The sequence below is a fragment of the Euleptes europaea genome, chromosome 3 (assembly GCF_029931775.1).
Source record: "Euleptes europaea isolate rEulEur1 chromosome 3, rEulEur1.hap1, whole genome shotgun sequence".
In the NCBI taxonomy this organism is placed as follows: domain Eukaryota; kingdom Metazoa; phylum Chordata; class Lepidosauria; order Squamata; family Sphaerodactylidae; genus Euleptes; species Euleptes europaea.
In genome coordinates, this window is record NC_079314.1 from 32,901,860 (window position 1) to 32,923,172 (window position 21,313).

General features: G+C 46.7%; 1 protein-coding gene across 1 annotated transcript in view; it reads left to right on the plus strand.

Moving 5' to 3' along the window:
• The first annotated feature begins 6,375 nt into the window (after positions 1-6,375).
• Positions 6,376-21,313, plus strand: part of MACF1 (microtubule actin crosslinking factor 1) — a 378,039-nt gene continuing 363,101 nt past the window's right edge. Inside the window, exon 1 of the mRNA XM_056846741.1 lies at positions 6,376-6,635. Within this exon, the coding sequence (XP_056702719.1) occupies positions 6,416-6,635 (220 nt within the window). The 5' untranslated portion in view covers positions 6,376-6,415. The remainder of the gene's footprint in view (positions 6,636-21,313) is intronic.

Sequence of the window (21,313 nt, forward strand, 5' to 3'; positions counted from 1 at the left end):
CCCAACAATGAGTGGTATGCCAAAGAGAACATCTGAGTATACGCAAAGTGCCTTTCTGTCATCGCAATGAAGCCACAACCTACACCTCAAATCTATAAGTTGAAGGTGTCAAATATACCTGAGGCACACCTCCCACCCCAAACTCCATGCTTTATTCATTCACTTGACAAGGAGTCTTCCTCTTTGTGTCTGCATGAGTCACTGATTGGAAGAGGCAAGCCCCAAGCAGCAGAGACACAACAGAGAGTTGCTAGTAGTTCTGTGTCTCTGCATCAGGAATATAAGAGCAGCCCTGCCAGATCAGATTGGTGGTCCATCTAGTTCAGCATCCTGTTTCACTCAGTGGCCAGCCAGATGCTGTAGAAAGCCTACTGGCGTAGCATGCAGGCCAAGATTTGCCCTGTTCTTGCCCCCGGCACTGGTATTCAGAGGGTTGCTGCCTCTAGTCAATGTGGCTAATAGCCATAAGTGACCCTCCCCTTCATGTATTTGTCCAATCACCTTTTAAGGCTGGCTAAAATAGCGGCCATCACTATATCCCATGGCTGTGAATTCCAGAAGTTACTTTTGGAGTGAAGAAGTACTTCCCGTTGCTAGTCCTGAAATTAATGCCCGTCAAATTCATTGGGTGCCCCCAAGTTCTAGTGTTGCTGAGTTTTCTCCCTGTCTACTTTTGCCATGCATAATTTTATAAACCTCTGACATGTCTTCCCCCCATTGTCAGCTGTTTTTTGAGACTGAAAAGCCCCAAAGCTGTCCTTTGCAGGGAACATGCTCCAACTTCTTGATCATTTAGTTTGTCCTCTTCTGCTCTTGGTTAAATGTCAGGAAGCAGTGAGCAGGAGTAAATAGTTCTCCCTGAAGGGGGGTCAGCAGTGGAGTCCCACAAGAATCACTATTGCGACTGGTGCTATTTGATGTGTTCATAAATGATCTGGAATTGGGAGTGAGTGCCAAAGTGGCCATGTTTGACACCAGATTATTCAGAATGATGAGAACCAAGACAGCAACATAACAAACTGGGGTCAATGTAAGTGTGAATTGATGCATTTCCAGCATAAAATATATACTGCTTGAGTGACTGGTAGTGATTGACCAGGAAAGACATTTTGGGGTTGTGGTGGACAGATGGATGAAAATGTCAGCTCAATGGGTGGCAGTGGCGAAAAAGGAAAACTGCATGCTGGGAGTTATTAGGAAAGGGACTGAAAACAAAACAACCAGTACTGTAATGGTTTTGTATGCAGCTATGGTGTGACCTCATTTGAAACACCATGTACCATTCTGATCACTGTATCTAAAAAAACCCCCAAAATACATTATTGTTGTGCTGGGGAAATTGCAGAAGAGAGCAACCAAAATGATCAAGAGCTCAGAACACCCTCCACCTGAGCTTTTTAGTTTATAGAAAAGTTGACTAAGGGAAAAAAAGGTAAAGATCCCCTGTGCAAGCACAGGGTCACTCCTGACCCATGGGGTGACGTCACATCCCGACGTTTCCAAGGCAGACTTTGTTTGCGGGGTGGTTTGCCAGTGCCTTCCCCAGTCATCTTCCCTTTACCCCCAGCAAGCTGGGTCCTCATTTCACTGACCTCGGAAGGATGGAAGGCTGAGTCAACCTTGAGCCGGCTACCTGAAACCAACTTCCATTGGGATCGAACTCAGGTCATGAGCAGAGCTTTTGACTGCAGTACTGCAGCTTAACACTCTGTGCCACGGGGCTCCTAAGGGGAAAACAACAGAGGTTAACAAGAGGGGGATCTGGGAGGGGCACAACATACCCTGCTGCCGGCACCTGCTCCCTCCCTACCTTTGCCCCTTCTCTGGTTGCCCACCTTCCTTTACTCCTTCTACTCTGGCTCCACTTCCTCCCTCACCTACTTGCCCTTTTCTCTCCCCACCCCCACCCCCCAGCTCTCCTTCTTCCCCTTTACAGCCCTTGTGGGGTCTCTCCCCTCCTATACTTGCCAATCTCCAGTTGGGACCTGGGGATCTCCCAGAATTACAACTAATCTCCAGACAACATAGATCACTTCCCCTAATCTTTGGAGGGTGGCCTCTATGGCATTATACCTTGCTGAGGTCCCCCCTCCCCAAACCCCATTCTCCCCATGCTCTGCCCCCAAATGGAGTCGATGGGCCAGGTTCAATCCCCTGCATCTCCAGTTTTGAAATTGCCTTTAAAAGGAGGCACACGTGGGTGAGGGGAAATGTGAGAAAAACTTTGGGAAGAGAGACCCCGTCCCCTTCCCTACCATGTGTAAATGGGCTATGGTTACATAGCTATGGTTACATGCTCAGAAGCACTATAGCTTCACAACTTCCAGGGCTGAGTCCTTGGCTCTTAAAGTAGAGTCTGAACTTGGCTCTGGCTCTCACAGCTACAATAAACCTACCATTAAAATTATGGACTGGTCATTTCTTCGTCAGAGGGCAAACGGGCAAATTCAGCAGGGGATCAAATACTTTCCCCCCTCACTGTATGCATAGTTTGAAGAAAGCAAATGAATATTATAACTCGAAGGGCAGTAGCCTGAGGACAGACCAAAAGAAGTACTTTGTCACACAGTGTACAGTTAATTTGTGGAAGTCACTGCGGTGGGATGTGGTAATGTGCTGGTAGCTTAGATGTCTTTAAAAGTGGATTAAACATCTTCATGGAGGAGGGGAGGTCCATCAACGGCTACCAGCCATGGTGGCTGAAAGGGACCTCCATGTTCAGAGACAGTAGGGAGACCTCTTACATTCTTACATTCACTTTGGTCTCAGATAGGGTTGCCAACCTCCAGGTACTAGCTGGAGATCTCCTGCTATTACAACTGATGTCCAGCGGATAGAGATCAGTTCACCTGGAGAAAATGGCCACTTGGCAATTGAACTCTATGGCATTGAAGTCCCTCCCCTCCCCAAACCCCGCCCTCCTCAGGCTCTGCCTCAAAAACCTCCCGCCGATGGCGAAGAGGGACCTAGCAACCCTAGCCTCAGAGGATGGCACCCACAGAAGGCTCTGCTCAGATAAGCGAAGTTGTCACAACAGCACACTGTAGTTCCTGACCATGAGTCTGGGGAAGACGGCTGTAAGGTTTCCTGGCAGGCTTGAACCCTGTGTCCCTCTCTTCATAAATGACATATTGAGGCTAAGGAGAAGGGTTGGATTAACTGGGGAATTGTGAGGGATAGATGGAAATGGGTTCTCATCTGGACACCCCCCTTACACACACACACATTACTTACATTCATGTGCCAGGGGAGCCTTGCCAAAGAGGAAACAGGCACACATTGCCACAGTGGGGTGGCCAGTTTTCACAAGACGTTGCTTTAGGATTGCCAACCTCCAGGTGGTGGCTGGAGATCTCCCGCTATTACAACTGATCTCCAGGCGACAGAGATCAGTTGCCCTGAAGAAAATGGCCACCTTGGCAAATGGACGCTATGGCATTGAAGTACCTCCCCTTGCCAAACTCCGCCCTCCTAAGGCTCCACTCCAAAAATCTCCAGGTATTTCCCAACCTGGAGATGGCAACCCTACATTGCCTGCCTCCTTGGTGCTGTTTGGAAATGATTAACTTTTTGTGGGCTGTTTAATAACCAGCCAAATTGGATTTCGGTATGTGCAGAAAAAGAATGAACTATTCTAGTATCTGTCACAAAGCATACCTTGGAAAAATGCTCAGTTCTTTTTTTAAAAAAACACATATCCCTTTGTTTTTAAAAACCAATTCTCATTGACATGAAAGTGGATTTGATATCAATGCCTGCAAAGGCTCTGGGTCCCAAAAAGTTTCTTCTCTTGCTCTTCTGAGCTTCTGCCAATATTCTCCTTCACTTTTTCATATTTCCCATTGCTTACACATCTCGAACAAGTGTGGTCTAGGGGATTCAGCGTGGAAGTTGGAACTGGGAGACTAGGTTCAAATCTCCTCTCAGCCATGAAGTTTATTTTCTGTGTGACCTACTTCACAGGGTCGTTGTGATGGTAACACGGGTGTGATGAATCATGTAAATGACTGAACTATTGAGTGGAAGGGGGGATAAAAATGTAATGAATACATGAATTTGCACAATCCAAAATATATTCCAGATTCCTCAGAACGCTGGGTATATACAGCATAGGCATCTCCATTACAAAATATGCTAATATGCAAAAAGATTTTTTTAATTTGCATATGCTATTAGGAGCACATAAGCTTGCTTTTATGCGGTTCTTAAGCAGGAATCACACTTTTAGGGCACAGAAAAGGTTTTGTTGATGTAAAATATGGAGGACAGCCTGCTGTCGGTTTATTATTGGGGTGGGGGCTGCGTCCCTGGGGGTTGGACCTGATGACAAGGAGAGCATATGGGAGGATGTGTAGAAAAGAATTCCCTCCTCACTGTTTGAGCCCACAGGGCTGTGCTGGGGGCCAAATAGCTTGCACAAGCACTGGACGTGAACTCAGAGTTGGGCTTTAGAATCTTCCTCTGTACTGCCGGGAATCCTGGGAAACAGCTTTGAGATTGTGTAGGGTGGCTGCTGGGTTTTTTTGGCAGGTCCTTTGAGTTCAGAAACCAGGGTAAACTAGGACTTGCTAGCACATGTTCTCTCTCTATGTTAGGGTTGCCAACATCCAGGTAGTCAATCAAATATAGACACTTCCGTGTACAATGAAGTTACAATCCAAAAACAAACAAACACACAGAGTCTGGTTTAAGTATAAACCCCAATATACAAAACAACTGTATTGCTACAATTTCCACACATGTAGAAAAAACATGTAAAAAAAACACCAACAATAGTGAAAGACTACTATTTCCTATAACAGGTAAGTATTGTGTAACATACAATATTTCAACAAAGTAATGCTCTTATATATGTCTTAAATATGTCTTTTGTTTCCTTTCAGATGTCAGGCAGAAGAGGAAGACGATCGTTTCAGTTCTTCTTCAGTTCCTCCTCTGACACCTTTAAAATTCCGTTGGTATTATTTCTTAATAGTCTAATTTTCATGAACTCCCTGAGAGTAGTACAGTTACATCTTATCTGCCTTCCATAGAGTCCAATGGCCAAAGCAGCCATTTTCTCCAGGGGAACTGATCTCTATTGGCTGGAGATCAGTTGTAATAGCAGGAGATCTTCTGCTATTACCTGGAGGTTGGCAACCCTACTCATGAACCACGGTTTAGAAAATAACCCCCCCCCCCAGATATAGTTTGGTCATCTCTGCTTTATAAAACAAATGGCATATTTTAGCAACAGCTCCACTTGCTTTCCTTTCCATTCCAGAAAAATAATCAGTATTTAGGGCACTTCCAAGGAGCCCCGTGGCGCAGAGTGGTAAGCTGCAGTACTGCAGTCCAAAGCTCTGCTCACGACCTGAGTTCGATCCCGACGGGAACCCTAAATCCTCATGAAATCTGACTAGTTGGTGGAAGGCAGATAAGATGTAACTGTACTACCCATAGGGAGTTCATGAAAATTAGACTATTAAGAAATAATACCAATGGAGTTTTGAAGGTGTCAGAGGAGGAACTGAAGAAGAACTGAAACGATCGTCTTCCTCTTCTGTCTGACATCTGAAAGAAAACAAAAGACATATTTAAGACATATATAAGAGCATTACTTTGTTGAAATATTGTATGTTACACAATACTTGTTATAGGAAATAGTAGTCTTTCACTATTGTTGGTGTTTTTTTACATGTTTTTTCTACATGTGTGGAGATTGTAGCAATATAGACCATGGTTACACAGCCCGGATAACCTACAAGAACCAATGAACTCTGACCGTGAAAGCCTTCGACAATATTTTGTAGCAATATAGTTGTTAACTTGTATATTGGGTTATACTTAAACCAGACTCTGTGTTTTTTTGGATTGTAACCTCCAGGTAGTAGCTGGAGATCTCCTGCTATTACAACTGACCTCCAGCTGATAGAGATGAGTTCACCTGGAGAAAATGACCGCTTTGGCAATTGGACTCTATGGCATTGAAGTCCCCCTCCTCCCCAAACCCCACCCTCCTCAGGCTCCGCCCCCAAAACTTCCTACGGGTTGCAAAGAGGGACCTGGCAACCCTACTACCAATAGAGATCAGTTCACCTGGAGAAAATGGACACTTTTGGCAATTGGACTCTGTGGCATTGAAGTTCCGCCCCTCCCCAAACCCTGCCCTCCTCAGGCTCCGCCCCAAAAACCTCCAGCCAGTGGCGAAGAGGGACCTGGCAACCCAAGTATGTGTGTGTGTGTGTGTGTGTGTGTGTGTGTCAGAGAGAGATCACATTAAGGCTTGAACCTTCAGGATCAAAAGTCCAAGCTGTGCTCGCCCACCCATGCTCTCTAAATCCACTCACTCTTTCATTTGCTGTTCTGTCCATTTGTAGGTTTGACTGTCTCCACGGAGCGGCAGCACCTCTGAGCCTGCCTGTCGAGCGGGGCCATGTCTTCCTCGGATGAAGAGACCCTCAGCGAGAGGTCCTACCGGAGCGAGCGATCCTGCAAGAGTGAGCGGTCCTACCGCAGTGAGAGGTCTGGAAGCCTCTCTCCCTGCCCACCGGGGGACACCTTGCCCTGGAACTTACCCCTCCATGAGCAGAAGAAGAGGAAGAGTCAGGACTCTGTGCTAGACCCAGCAGAAAGAGCTGTCGTCAGAGTAGCTGGTAAGGAAACTTCCATAGTTTTGTGCCAAAGGGTAAGCAGTTGTGGGTCCCCACAGAACATTGATCCAGACTTGGATGGCTCAGCCTAGCTCAATCTCATCAGAGCTTGGAAGCTAAGCAGGGTCAACTCTGGTGAATACTCAGATGGGAAACCACCAGGGAAGTCTAGGGTTGCTCCCCAGAGACAGGCAATGGCAAACCTCGTCTGTTCATCTCCCGCCTGAAAACCCTATAGGGTTGCCATAAGTCGGCTGCAACTTGATGGCTCTTTCCACCACAAAGCATTCCTTGGTCTGCTTTCATAAGCCTGGAGATTGTACTCTTGGTCCCATTGCTTTGAGTTCTGGGTTTCAGCGTGGTGTAGCGGTTAAGAACGGCGGACTCTAATCTGGAGAACCGGGTTCAATTCCCCACTCCTCCACATGCAGCCTGCTGGGTTACTTTAGGCCAGTCACAGTTCTCTCAGAACTCTCTCCGCCCCACCTACATCACAAGATGCCTGTTGTGGGGAGGGGTGCGATTGCAAGCTGCTTTGAGGTAGAGAAAAGTGGGGTATAAAAACCAACTCGTCTTCTTTCTTCTTCTACTTCTTGTCAGTTTCCTTTCTAGGACCCATCCAACACTTCTATGGCCCTCTAAAATGCTAAAAGGCCTGGAAGTGCCCTAAATACTGATTATTTTTCTGGAATGGAAAGGAAAGCAAGTGGAGCTGTTGCTAAAATATGCCATTTGTTTTATAAAGCAGAGATAACTGAACTATATCTGGGGGGTATTTTCTAAACCGTGGTTCATGAGTAGGGTTGTCAACCTTCAGGTAATAACAGAAGATCTCCTGCTATTACAACTGATCTCCAGCTGATAGAGATCAGTTCCCCTGGAGAAAATGGCCACTTTGGCCATTGGACTCTATGGCATTGAAGCCCCTCCCCTCCCCAAACCCACCTTCCTCAGGCTCTGCCCCAAAAACCTCCCGTCGATGGCGAAGGGGGACCTGGCAACCCTATTCATGAGCCACAAATTTATCTGTTATTCATTTTATTTACTTCATTTTTAGCCTACCTTTCTCCCCAATGGGCAACATTCTCATCCCCTTTTATCCTCACAGCAACCACTCTGTGAGGGACATTAGGGTGAGAGCATGTGACCGGCCCAAGGTCTCATGCAGAGATGCAATAGGCACACTCATCTAAGGGCAAGCCATTCTGCTGTGCAGCTTCACAAAAGCAGAATTACCTAATCGCTTGGAGACGCTGACTAGATGGGGAAGTGGGGCAGGAGATGAACAGAATTGGGTTCAATTCCAAAGTATGAGAGCCTCAGTTTAGTTATTTTAGTGTCTAGAGAGAGTTCAGGCTTGGCCAGGCAGTAGGTGATGTGAAAGACCTCCACCTGAGACCCTGAGGAGCAGCTGCCAGTACTCAGTACTGCCTTGGATGGAGCAAAGGTCCGATTCAATATAAGGCACCTTCATGTGCTCATGTGTGGTGTAGTGGTTAAGAGCGGTGGGTTTGGAGCAGTGGACCGGGTTTGATTCCCCACTCCTCCACATGAGCGGCAGAGGCTAATCTGGTGAACCGGGTTGGTTTCCCCACTCCTACACAGGAAGCTAGTTGGGTGACAGCTCTCTTAGAGCTCTCTCAGCCCCACCTACCTCACAGGGTGCCTGTTGTGGGGAGGGGGAGGAAAGGTGATTGTAAGCCAGTTTGATTCTTCCTTAAGTGGTAGAGAAAGTCGGCATATAAAAACCAACTCTCTTCCTCCTCCTCCTCCTCCTCCAGGCCCCTCATGGGCTATTTGACCCAAGTCATTAAAGGCCATTGAGGGAGGGTCTCCAGAGGTCTTTAAAAAGCATCAGCCTTCCTTTTGTCATGTGGGATAAATTGAGCCTTTGTGACCAAAACCCAAGCTTGTCGCAATAAATTACATAAGACCTTTGAACTTTTGAAAGTCTTACATAAATAATAATTACTTTTAATACTATTGTGCGTGTGTAAAGTGCCGTCAAGTCGCAGCCGACTTATGGCGACCCCTTATGGGGTTTTCAAGGCAAGAGACTAACAGAGGTGGTTTGCCAGTGCCTTCCTCTGCGCAGCAACCATGGACTTCCTTGGGGGTCTCCCATCCAAATACTAACCAGCGCTGACCCTGCTTAGTTTCTGAGATCTGACGAGATCAGGTTAGCCTGGGCCATCCAGGTGCTCTCATTAATTCTCATTAATTTTGGTGAGGGCTTGCACAAGGGACCTCTGTACAGGAATTAGGAGGCTAAGAATTTTCAAGGTGGGCAGCCTCGTGGGCACCTGACAAGTCAGTTACTCAGGGCCAATTCACACATTACCAAGTTCACATGGAGGACCAGAGGCCATCATGAAGACTCAGGTAAGCGCCTGGAGGTTTGTGCTGGGAATTCCCAGGGCGTCCGATTCAGATTAGAGCAATGGCCCACATGGGAAGTGATCTTAAGCCTTCTGCCTGCACCATTTCGCCAGACCTGAAATGGCTATTTATTTATTTATTTATTTATTTAATTATATCCACTCTCCCCAGCAAAGTACACTTGGGGAAACTTACATGGAACCACCAGTGCATGTAAGTTTCCCCAACAAGCCAACAGCAGAGGAGGGCAGGAAGCCGTTCCTGTTGGCAGCAGAGGACAGGACTTGCAATAATGGGTTTAAATTGCGGGCAGAAAGGTACCGGCTGGATATTAGGAAAAAAATTTTTTTACAGTAAGAGTTGTTCGACAGTGGAATCGGCTACCTAGGGAGGTGGTGAGCTCCCCCTCACTGGCAGTCTTTAAGCAGAGGCTGGACAAGCACTTGTCAGGGATGCCCTAGGCTGATCCTGCATTAAGCAGGGGGTTGGGACTAGATGGCCCTTCCATCTCTATGATTCTAAGTGGCATGGTATAACCTGATCTTCTCAGATCTTGGAAGCTGAGCAGGGTTCATACTTGAATGGGAGATCGCCAAGGAAGGCTCTGCAGAGGAAGGCCATGGCAAACCACCTCTGCTTCTCACTTGCCTTGGAAGCCCCTCGCAAGGGTCGCTGTCACAGGTGACTTGACAGCACTTACGTATGTACACAGGGTTGTTTCAGGATGGGAAAGGGGGGTGCAGGAGAAGGAGTAGGCACCATTTCCTTATGGGCTGTAGTCCTGATTTGAATTGGGCCCTCATGTGCCTTTTGAATGGAGATCCTGGCACAGAGCTCTATGACATCTCTTCGACCATCCTCCTGCCTACTGTGTAGATTTGTAATGTGTGAATCAGCCAGGCCAACAGGTCCAAGTGGAATCCTCTGAGCCTACTTGTGACCCTGGCTGAACTGGGGGAAAGATGTTCATTCAGTGACTAAAACTGGCCATTGCATAATGCCGTGTATGTGTGTGCTGTCAAGTCACAGCTAACATATGGTGATCCCATAGGGTTTTCGAGGCAGGAGACATTCGGAGGTGGTTTGCCATTGCTTGCATCTGCGTTGGGTGAGAGAGTTCAGAGGTGGTTTGCCATTGCCTGCCTCCATGTGGGCTGAGAGAGTTCTGAGGGAACTGTAATTGGCCCAAGGTCACCCAGCAGGCTTCATGTGGGAGGAGTGGGGAATCGAACCTGGCTCTCCAGATTAGAGTCCGCTGCTCTTAGCCACTACACCATGCTGATGCAGAAGCTGATTTAATGTTGGGGGGGGGATGTACTCTGAGGAGGTTGGCCACTGAGCAGGGAGGACTGAAAACAGTAAGCGTGGCAGTTCCACGAAAGCGGGGGTTGTCTGACCATGTTTCTCCTCCTCTGCTCTGGTGTTCTACTTCCTTGCCTCTACTCCCATATCTTCCTGACGCATTCTTCCACCTCCATTTCTCCTGCAGCTGTATCCCTCTCATTTCCATCTTAGCAACCAGCAGAAGTGGGGTTTGTTTCTTCTTCCTAATTCCCTGCTGGAGAAAACCCCAGCAGAGAAAGAGAGTCCCTCTGGAGTTCTTTGTCTGCTCTCCAAACAATCCGTTCCCTGTTGTTGGCTCCTTTGCCTCTTACAATAGAAGCACAGCAGGGTGGAGTGAACTGGTCACAATGGGAAACTTCATCAACCGACCCAGCAGTGTCAAGGGAGTGGTGGGGCCACCCAGCGCCTCTCAGTTCAGGCGGGCGCTTGTTACTGCTCCACATGTCATTAGGCCGCCTGGGTTCCTCCTTTGCTGCTGAATTGCCGTTATAATGCAGATTACATTATCACTTTCATCTGTAATGCAGAGAAAGTTATAAAGAAAGGGGCGGGCTAGCTCATCCCTTGGTTTGCTGCTACGGGCCCAGGCGCTTCCCCTCCTTGCTTGGGGTGGGGTGGGGTGGGGGGAAAGAGGCCTCAGGCTTGTGTACTGTGTTTTGTGTGCACATGTGTAGACCTGTGTCATGAGTACACGTGACGGTTAGGAGCAGACTTCCAGCGCTTGTTGCAAGTTCATTCCCACAAGTGGGAGCAGGATCTGGGAGCAGGATTATCGGAAGGGCAACTGCTGTGAGCTCTCTGTAACAACAGCAGGATGCAAATATTGTTTTGTGGTCCCTGCTGAGTGGGGAGGTTTCTGGCAAGCCCCACTGTTAGGGTTGCCAGGTCCCACTTCACCACTGGTGGGAGGTTTTTGGGGCGGAGCCTGAGGAGGGCAGGGTTTGGGGAGGGGAGGGGCTTCAATGCCATAGAATCCAATGGCCAAGGTGGCCATTTTCTCCAGGTGAACTGATCTCTGTTGGCTGGAGATCAGGAGTAAGAGGCAAAGGATATATATATAGCTTCTGAGGCAGAGTGGGGATCTGAACCCTGGTCTCCTAGATCACAGTCCAACACTCTTACTACTACACCACACTCTTTTCGCCTGTATCCCCTGCCCCAGTATTTCCTTTTTCCCTTAGTAGCCCCCCTATCGTCTCCCCTTTTTCTTGCTTCCATCTCTTCTTCCCACCCACCAGCCAGCCTCATTTTATCTGCTCCCCTGTTTGCAGTTTTCCATCCCCCAGGCAGTCTCTCCCTGGGAAAAGTCTGACTGAGTTGGACTCTATGGCATTGAAGTCCCTCCCATCCCCAAGCCCATCCTCCGTAGGCTCCGACCCCAAAACCTCCTGCTGGTGACAAAGAGGGACCTGGCAACCCTAGCCTTCCATGGTGGGTATTTGGTTGTTGGCTCTGCCTCCTATGGCAGCCATTTTCTGGTTGCAGCTACCATCCTGGGTCAGAAATTCAAAGGTGCCCACAGGCTCAAAAGGTTGGGGACCCTTAATTAACCATACGCTCTACGGCACAGCTCAGAATTAGAGGGTCTATAAAGGAAAGCCCAGTGAAACAAAAAAAAAGTCTTCATTTGCTAGTGGAAGGCTAGAATACACAGATGAATCTCGCTGGGAAGGGCATCCCACAGTTGTGCTGCCGTGACCGAGAAGGCTCTTTCTTGGGTTGCCGCCCAACCAGCCTCGGAATACTTAATGGAGTTGTTGAGATCTGTTTATTTTCATATAGTCAGGTTGAGCAGCATGGGTGGGTGGGGAGCAGGCTGTCACCTAGAGAGAAAGGGCTAGTCTGGAAATAGCAGTAAAAATTTTCCCCAAAACCACCAGGCATCCTTAGAACTTGCCAGAGGAGTTTCTTGTCAGCAAAACCTAGGCTTTTCTTCTCTTCCCTTGGCCAGATTTGGCATCCAGAAGTTTCTTTGAGCTCCTTCTTATATCAGCTATCCGGGAGTGGTGTGTGATGCAAATCTGACCAGAGAGCATACTGATGACCATAAATAAGTAAATGCAAATTTCTGACAGTACTGACCTTGATGAACCAAGGGTCTGATTCAGAAGAAATCAACTTCATGTGTTCATGTGTGAGATGGGGGGCCATGGCTCAGTGGTAGAGCATCTGCTTGGCGTGCAGAAGGTCCCAGGTTCAATCCCCGGCATCTCCAGTTAAAAGGACCAGGCAAGTAGGTGATGTGAAAGACCTCTGCCTGAGACCCTGAAGAGCTGCTGCCAGTCTGAGTAGACAATACTGACTTTGATGGACCAAGGGTCTGATTCAATAGAAGGCAGCTTCATGTGATCATGTGTTCAATCTTCTCTGTCCTCTGAGCTTCCTGGGGCCTAATGCTGTGTGATTTTTCAGCCCCCCTCTCCCCAGGAGCTGTTTGCCTTAATGCACTTCAGCATTCATGACACCCCTCCCTTCATTTAGGCCAGAGGAAGGGCTGTGGTTCAGGGGAAGAACTTTTGCTTTGCATGCAGAAGGTCCCAGGTTCAATCCCCAGTATTTCCAGTTAAAAAGACCAGGTAGTAGATGATGTGAATGACCTCTCCTTGAGATAGGGTTGTCAACCTCCAGGTACTAGCTGGAGATCTCCTGCTATTACAACAGATCTCCAGCTGATAGAGATCAGTTCACCTGGAAAAAATGGCCACTTTGGCAATTGGACTCTATGGCATTGAAGTCCCTCCCCTCCCCGAACCCCACCCTCCTCAGGCTCCGCCCCTAAAACTTCCCGCCAGTGGCAAAGAGGGACCTGGCAACCCTAGAGAACTGCCACCAGTCAGAGTGGACAATACCGACCTTGATGAGCTACTGGTCTGACCAAGTATAAGGCAACTTAATTTAGGGAAGGGCTCAGTGTTAAAACATCTGTGTATGTGGAAGGGCCCAGGATCAATCCCCAGCATCTTCAGTTAAAAGGATCTGGTAGTAGGTGATGTAAAAGACCTCTTTTTGAGACCCTGGAGAGCCACTGCCTGTCTGAGTAGACAATACTGACCCTGATGGACTGAGGCAGCTTGTGAATAAAGCAGTCCTTTTTCATATGACTGAAAGTTCATGTGCTGGCAACAAGGATATTCCCGCTGCAGGTTTTGAAGGAATCGAAATATGAGCTTCCAAAGCTCCCCGCTTCCAGAGGGGAGTTAAAGCACAAAAAATGGATATTAGAAAAAGCTGTTGTTTGCTGGGGGTCAGCGTCAGGGCGGGCCAAATTAAAACTTCTAAGACAATAGAGGCTGTGGGTGTTCTGCTGCAACCTAAGACGGCTGAATGTAGGAGGTTGGCGAATAAGCAAAGACTTTGTTATTCTCCCAAAGTTTTTAAAGTGAGGGGTTGGCTCTCCCCTTACTCTGAACCTCAAAGTGACTTTTATTTTCAACAATGTGCGACCAGTTTTAATTTGGATCTTATTTATGCTTTTTATATTTTTTTAAAAAACTCTGCTGATTCCTTGCTTTTTAAAATTTCTTGGTGTTGTTTTCCCTTGCTGCTTATACTTATGTGCTTGTGAATGTGACGTTCAGTATCTGCTTTTGCATTTTAAGTGTTTTGATATTTGCCAGCAATCCTGGCAGGCAGCCTTTCAGGTCGAAGGGTGAGATAGAACTATGTGAAATAAAGAAATAAAATAAACATGTCAAGAGGAACCCATTCTGAGAAAGAAAATGATCTCCAAACAATTCCAGATGGATAGCCTTGTTTGTCAGTAGCTGCAAAATAACACAGGAGTCCTGTAGCACCTTAAAGAGTAAATAAGGAATATGTTTTCAGTGACATACGAAGCGGGTTATTCAATAGGGCTTACTCCTAGAAAAGTGTTCTTAGGATTGCAGCCTTTGTTAGTATTTAAGGTGCCTTCCTCCCTTTACAGCGCCCATGTTGATGCTCTAGATCAGGGGTGTCAAACATAAGGCCCAGGGGTGTCAAACATAAGGCCCTTGAGAGCTGTTATCTGGCCTGCGAGCCAGCCACCACCACCCTCGCTCTCGATCTGGGCTGGTGAGCATGGCCCGGCCCAACCACATGACATTTATGTCATATCCGGTCCTCGTAACAAATTAGTTTGACATCCCTGGTCTAGATCTTGTGATTTCAGATAGATCCTCTAAGGAGAAATACTAGGGGGAAGATTTTTTTAATATCTTCCCTCAGTGTTAGGGATATTGTGGACTGCCAAAAAAAAACAAAACAAACAAAAAACAGTGGGTTATAGATCAAATCAAGCCAACATGACTAAACTGACGCTATCTTATTTTGGTCACATTATGAGAAGACAAGAGTCACTGGAAAAGACAGTCATGCTAGGAAAAGTTGAGGGCAGCAGGAAAAGAGGAAGACCCAACAAGAGATGGATTGACTCAATAAAGGAAGCCACAGCCCTCAATTTGCAAGATCTGAACAAGGCTGTCAAAGATAGGACATTTTGGAGGACTTTGATTCATAGGGTCGCCATGAGTCGGAAGCGACTTGACGGCACTTAACACACAATAGTGCTTTGGGGGACTTAGGAGAATTTACAAGAATTAGTGAAAAGGGAGCCAGTGTAGTTTATTTTTGTCTGGCTGCTTCAAATCTCCTCTCCTATTGCTCCAGGTTTAGGGTGGGTGAACCAATGGGCAGTGATACCTACCACTACATGTAGAACTGATACTGCCGTTTGGTGAGAAGCTAGTCCATCAGTCGGAGCCAGATTTAATTTATACAGGGAAAATCAAGCAGCTGACCTGTTGGAATGCTAATAAGTCCAAAGAGGCCTATAACACTGCACTTTTTGTGTACATCTTTAAGGTGCCAGTGGTCCCCTGTGTCATGTTCCTTCAAATAAGGAGCTAGTAGGATCAATAATTTAATATTGTCTGACATGTAAATGCTTGCAGTCTTTCCTGGGTGCAGAGCACCTCTACGTTTTGATAGCCCTGACCTGGATGGTTCAGGCTAGCTGATCCTGTCAGATCTGGGAAGCTAAGCAGGGTCAGTCCTGGTTAGTACTTGGATGGGAGACCACCAAGGAAGTCCAGGGCCTCTGTGCAGAGGCAGGCAACGGCAGACCACCTCTGTTTGTCTCTTGCCTTGAAAACCCTACAAGGTTGCCATAACTTGGCTGTGACTTAATGGCACTTTCCTTCACCACCAAGTATTAATAACTACCCTGTGGACTTCTTCATCTAAGTTACTAACAAGGTTGAAGGATGTGTGGGTGCTTCTTGTGTATTTCACATTGCTACACCATCTTCCTTAGTCCTAAAACTCCCATTTGTAAAAGTTATCCATATGCCAGTTCCCCAGTAATTATAACATATAATTAAATTAACTGTAGCATATACACCCTTTGTGTGTTCCAAACTAACCACTTGTCTAGCCAAGCAGGATATAAGAAAATTGTGTCCCTTGTTCCAGACATTTTGAAGCAGGGGGAAAATGCCCCCCCTATTTTCCAGGTTTTCACTAAAGCCTTCATAAATGCATAAATTACCCACAAAGAAAAGCGTAGGTGCAGGTTTAAGCTTAATCCCAGAGGGCAATGTTGGTGGGGAAGGCGGTTTAGGAATAGAAAGTGAAAGAAGCTCATTACAAGATGAAATTGCAAATTCTAAAACTGCAATATCTGTCTATCTGTCTGTCTATCTATCTAGTTTAGTTATTTTGCTGCGGCAGGGATGTCGTAGCAGGTGCAAAAAGAGTTGATTTGTTAATATTCCTCAGCAGAATCCTTTCTGTCCCTTGCTAATTTGTATGTCAACAATTCGTTTAAACATATGTCTATTTAACATTAACTGCTTGGCAAAGGGTAGTGTGGCAAGAAGTGGCGCTGGAAATGCTTACTAAGACATAGGGTTGCCAGGTCCCTCTTCGCCACCAGTGGAAGGTTTTTGGGGTGAAGCCTGAGGAGGGCAGGGTTTGGGGAGGGGAGGAACTTTAATGCCATAGAGTCCAATTGCCAAAGCTGCCATTTCCTCCAGTGGAACTGATCTCTATCAGCTGGAGATTAGTTGTAATACTGGGAGATCCCCAGCTAGTACCTGGAGGTTGGCAACCCTACTATGACAGGAAGCACAGGACCTCTCACCATGATCTCCATCATGGAGGTTTTGTAGGGCTGCCAACTGCCTGGAGAAGAAAAAAGTCTGGACCTGTAATAGAGGATGGATGGGATGTTATTTCCCAGGTGATGTTATTAACAGCCATCCAATGAAGAGCTTTAGCTGCCCCCGTTTCCATACATTAAGCCGCTATTCAAAGGATGGGCCATCTTTTCCTTCAGGCAGTTGTCAAACTTAAGGCTTTGTGAGTATACATGAATGAATGGAGGGGGAAAATATGTAGATCAGAAAAACGATATGGAAATTATAACTAATAATAACCATTCATTGCATAGCTTTGAGGGCAAAATAAGTATAAATATAAACAGTCCAAGACAACAAGGAGAGAGAAATGCCAGTCAGACTGTACTGAAATTGTTCAGGTACCAACTCTGCCTTTGCTTCATTATATTCCATGCACGTTTGTGTGCTCACATACACACAGGCTTGCTTAACACGACAGAAGCTTTACTTATTTTAGGCACAGGTTGGCAGCTGAAAAAAGGCAAGATAGCGGGGAACTTCAGAGTCTCTGTTCTGAAGATGGATGGCCCTGAAAAAAGGGAGACCTCCCTTATGCTCTCTGGGGAGCTGATGATCTGAAATCAAGGAAGATTTCTCAAAATAAAATAAAAGGAGGTTCCTTAAACTAAGGGAGGAAGGCAAGCATGTCTTACCGAAACCGAGGGAAAGCATCTGATATATGCTATGGAGAGAGATAGGTGACATGGGACACACACACACACACACACACACACACACACACACGTAAGCAGGTCTACTCAGAAGTAAGTCGCATGTTATTCAATAGGGTTTACTTCGAGGAAAATGCCCATTGGATTACAGTTATAGATCAGTGGTTTTTGTAGTCTATGTTCTGTTTTGTATTGGATTTATCTTGATTCCTTAATTCAGAGAGAAGATTTGAGAACATAGAGAGGGAAGTGCCCCTCATTTTTGAAAAATCCCAATTTTTCTTCTTTTGGTTTTTGCAAATTCATGTTCAGAATCCCACTGTACAGGTGTTATGTTGTGATACGTCATTCAGAAGCAAAATTTGTACCACAATTGGAGTGACGTACTCCTAGTTTTCAGCGAAAAGAAAGGTCTTCTGTATACCTGTTCATTGAGATTGAAGCACCCCACTGTAAAGTGTGGTGAAAACCTGTGTACTCAGTAGTATGTGAATTGGTGGAGTTCAGCACTACAGTGCTCAGGTGCAGAGCTGGGAGGGGGGCGAAGGGAGGCTGAGCCCTCACAGGCCTTTACTTGGTCCTATGAGTAAGTAGCAGATACTTATAAATGATGTGGAAGACCCATAAGTGAAGCTTTGTGTTCTGGAGGATCCTGGCCAGGCCTGATTTAGATATAAAACTGCAAAATAGGCTGCTCCAGCAGAAATGAAAAGAATTGCATGATGCAAAAATGCAAACGGGTCATGGAGAGTTTTGAATGCAATTTAATAATAGGATGACCCTGGTGCAGTTCACGTCAAAGCGCTGCCTCAGGGGATCTACAATGATAATAAAAAACTTACCTTTAAAATCTTATGTTAAAATACAAGATAAAGCCATACAAATAACCATGCAAATAACAGTCATAACAAACTTCTAAGCTTACATTAGTTATGAACAATTTTTTAAAAACAACAACTGCTTCCATAAAAAATTGTAAAACATTGGTAAACTTCAAACATAATTATTTACACTTTTAACATGAACTAACTTAAGCGAACATCATCCATTGATTTTTATATAGATAATTAAAGGCGGGAGATTACTTGAACCCATGAGTTATTTCTTACCAAAAGCAAACAGGTTACAGGCAAGGAGCATCTTTGAAGAAGACACTCTGGAACAATTCCTATATTGTCTCCTATAGTGATAGGTTTTCAAAATCATCTTCCAACAATAGCTAGCTGTCCCACCTGAGATGGACTCACATTCTTAGCTAACTATCATATAACTTTAAACACCTTACAAACTTATTTGTATTAAAACATCTTCAAATATATAAAACAATGTTAATTTGTTCTACAAAAATCGGGATTACAAATTTTTCATCCATATAATTATTCGTTGGGCCTCAACCAATCTATCCCATCTTTGAACTCTCTCTTCACTTCTATATTTAGTTGGATATTCATGCCATTCTGAGAAGCTTCTTGCACCTGGGCCCATACATATTGTAACTATTGATATCAATTATACTATTTCTAATCTACCATATTACTCTCTTACGCCTTTGTTATTTGGCTACCTACAAGGTTGTGGCTCAGTGGTAGAGCATCTGCTTGGCATGCAGAAGGTAAAAGGTAAAGGTCCCCTGTGCAAGCACCGGGTCATTCCTGACCCATGGGGTGACGTTACATCCCGACGTTTACTAGGCAGACTTTGTTTGCGGGGTGGTTGGCCAGTGCCTTCCCCAGTCATGCAGAAGGGCCCAGGTTCATTCCCCAGCATCTCCAGTTAAAGGGACTAGGCAAGGAGGTGATGTGAAAGACCTCTGCCTGAGACCCTGGAGAGCTGCTGCCGGTAGACAATACTGACTTTGATGGACCAAGGGTCAGATTCAGTATAAGGCAGCTTCATGTGTTAATGTATTCTGGGTCTCTGGACTCCCTATTTGGCAAATCTGTTTCTGGCCTACAGAAGCATCCTCCATGATCTTTTTGTCCCCTGTATTCCTAGCTATACACATGAGATTTGGTTGGTTACTTTTAAAATGCAGTCTTTCTGATACTCTGGGCACTGCATTATAGCTCACCCTTCCAGCATGCAGCCAGTGTGGGGTTCCCACCCCCTCCTCCCACATATCTGCCTTCTTTGTCTCCCTGTGCGACACAGCCTCTGCAATTCCTAAGCCCTGCTGGAGGGTTTCCCTCTGGCCAGCTGACACATTCTTCTTACGGCAGCTGCACTTTGTTAACAATATGTGACTTGCCCTTGACAGCGTCACAGTGTTTGCACACAGTGGCTTACCCAGATGGTAGAAAATAGCATTAATATAATATAATAAAAATAATTATATATACAGGGTTGCTAATTAATTCTACATACGGGGTTGCTAACTTCTGGAGATTTGGGGGTGGAGCCAGGGAAGGATGGGGTTTGGGAAGGGACCTCAGCTTGGTAAAGTTGTAATAGCAGGAAATCTCCAGCTAGTACCTGGAAGTTGGCAGCCCTACTTCAAGGCCATAGAGTCCAATTGCCATTTTCTCCAGGGAAACTGATTCCTATGGTCGGGGGGGGGGTCAGTTGTAATGGCAGGCGATCTCCAGCCACCACCTGGAGGTTGGCAACCCCACACAGATGCAGGCAGTGGCAAACCACCTCTGATCGCCTCTTGCCTTGAAATCTCTTGGGGTCGCCATAAGTTGGCTGCGGCTTAATGGCACTTTCCTCCACCACCCTATGTAAGGCCAAAGGAGATAAGGTTTGCGATGAAGAGCTCGGCATGTCGACTGTGCACCTAGGTGGGTCAGTGGCCAGACTTTAAGCACGTGTGGGCTGGGAATGAGACTGCAGCTGGGCCCCCAACCCTGCTTTCCTCCCCAAACACTGCTTTTAAAGCTGTTTTTCTCCAGATGGGACTTTTTTTTCTGATCGGGAGGAAAATGGCTTGTGGAGGGGGGAGAGCCCCAGAGGGGAAGCTCCTCTCTTGGCCCTGAAGCAGCACTTTAAGTATCCCCCTCCCTTTTTATAGAGAGGCATTGACAAGTGTTGAGCTTTGGGCCTTTTCACAAGCGCTGTGTGGATCCAGGGCCTGGTTGTTTAATCTTCACACCTTCCACCAAAGGAGCAACTGGCATCTCGCCCCCTCGCCAAGGGGCCCGCTGGGAAGTCGGCCCTCCCCGTGGCTTCATCGCTGCCCCTCGACTGGGCCCGCCAAAACCGGCAGCCAGCAGCGAGTGAAATGGAAGAAGGTGCTTTCCCTGTTGCCAGGGTAGCACAGATGGCTGAGCCGCCATTCTGGGGGTTGCTATGGTTCCAGGCCCATTCAGGGTGTGTGACTTTCCCTCTGAGCTTTCTCTCCCCCCCCCCCGCACCTGGTTACAAGATGCCCCACAGAGCGAAGGGGCTCCCCTCCACAAAAGACTTAAGGTTTAAACAACTCTCAGTCTAGCTTGAAGAGGCCTTGCCTTCCCCAGGCCTGGTTCACACTCCCAGGCCCCGTTCACACATGCAACAGAAGGAAGAGAAAGAACGCTGGGATGGGAGAGCTGACCTGGCTGGCTCAGACTGCAGGTTCGCATTCTGGAATGGCTCCGGATAGATAACACTTTCCCCAAATATAAAAGCCGCGCCGTCAAACATAGATCATCGCCCTGTGGTGCTGTTTTTCTGCTTGCAGGGAGGCTTTTTATTTTTAATTTTTAATGCAAAGGAGCCTTCAGAAGCAGAATCTGCCACCTGCGGTCTATTCTACTCCCTTCAGGGCTCTGCCACCTATTTTTCTGGCACGCGTGACCCACATTTTGTTTGATTGCAGTTCTTATTTCATATTGCAATGACTTATGGGGAATGTGTTGGGGGAGGCAACTGGGCGGGGGATACAATGGGAATGGCTCCCAACCTGTGCAGGAGAGCATGGGGAGGGCATTTAAAACCCTCCTCTCCCTGCCTCCCGCTTTATGGACTCTAAGCCCTGTAGTGCTACACAGGTAGGAGGTCTGGGGCCTATCTGTGCAGTACCCAACTCCTCAGCCCCCAGTCCAAGGGGTAGAGAGGTGGAAAAGGGCATTACCCCATTTTCCTTGTCCGGACTTGCAGCATGCCTATTCTGTCTTTACTGAAGGTGAGTGGGGTGTCCCCTCCCCTCTGG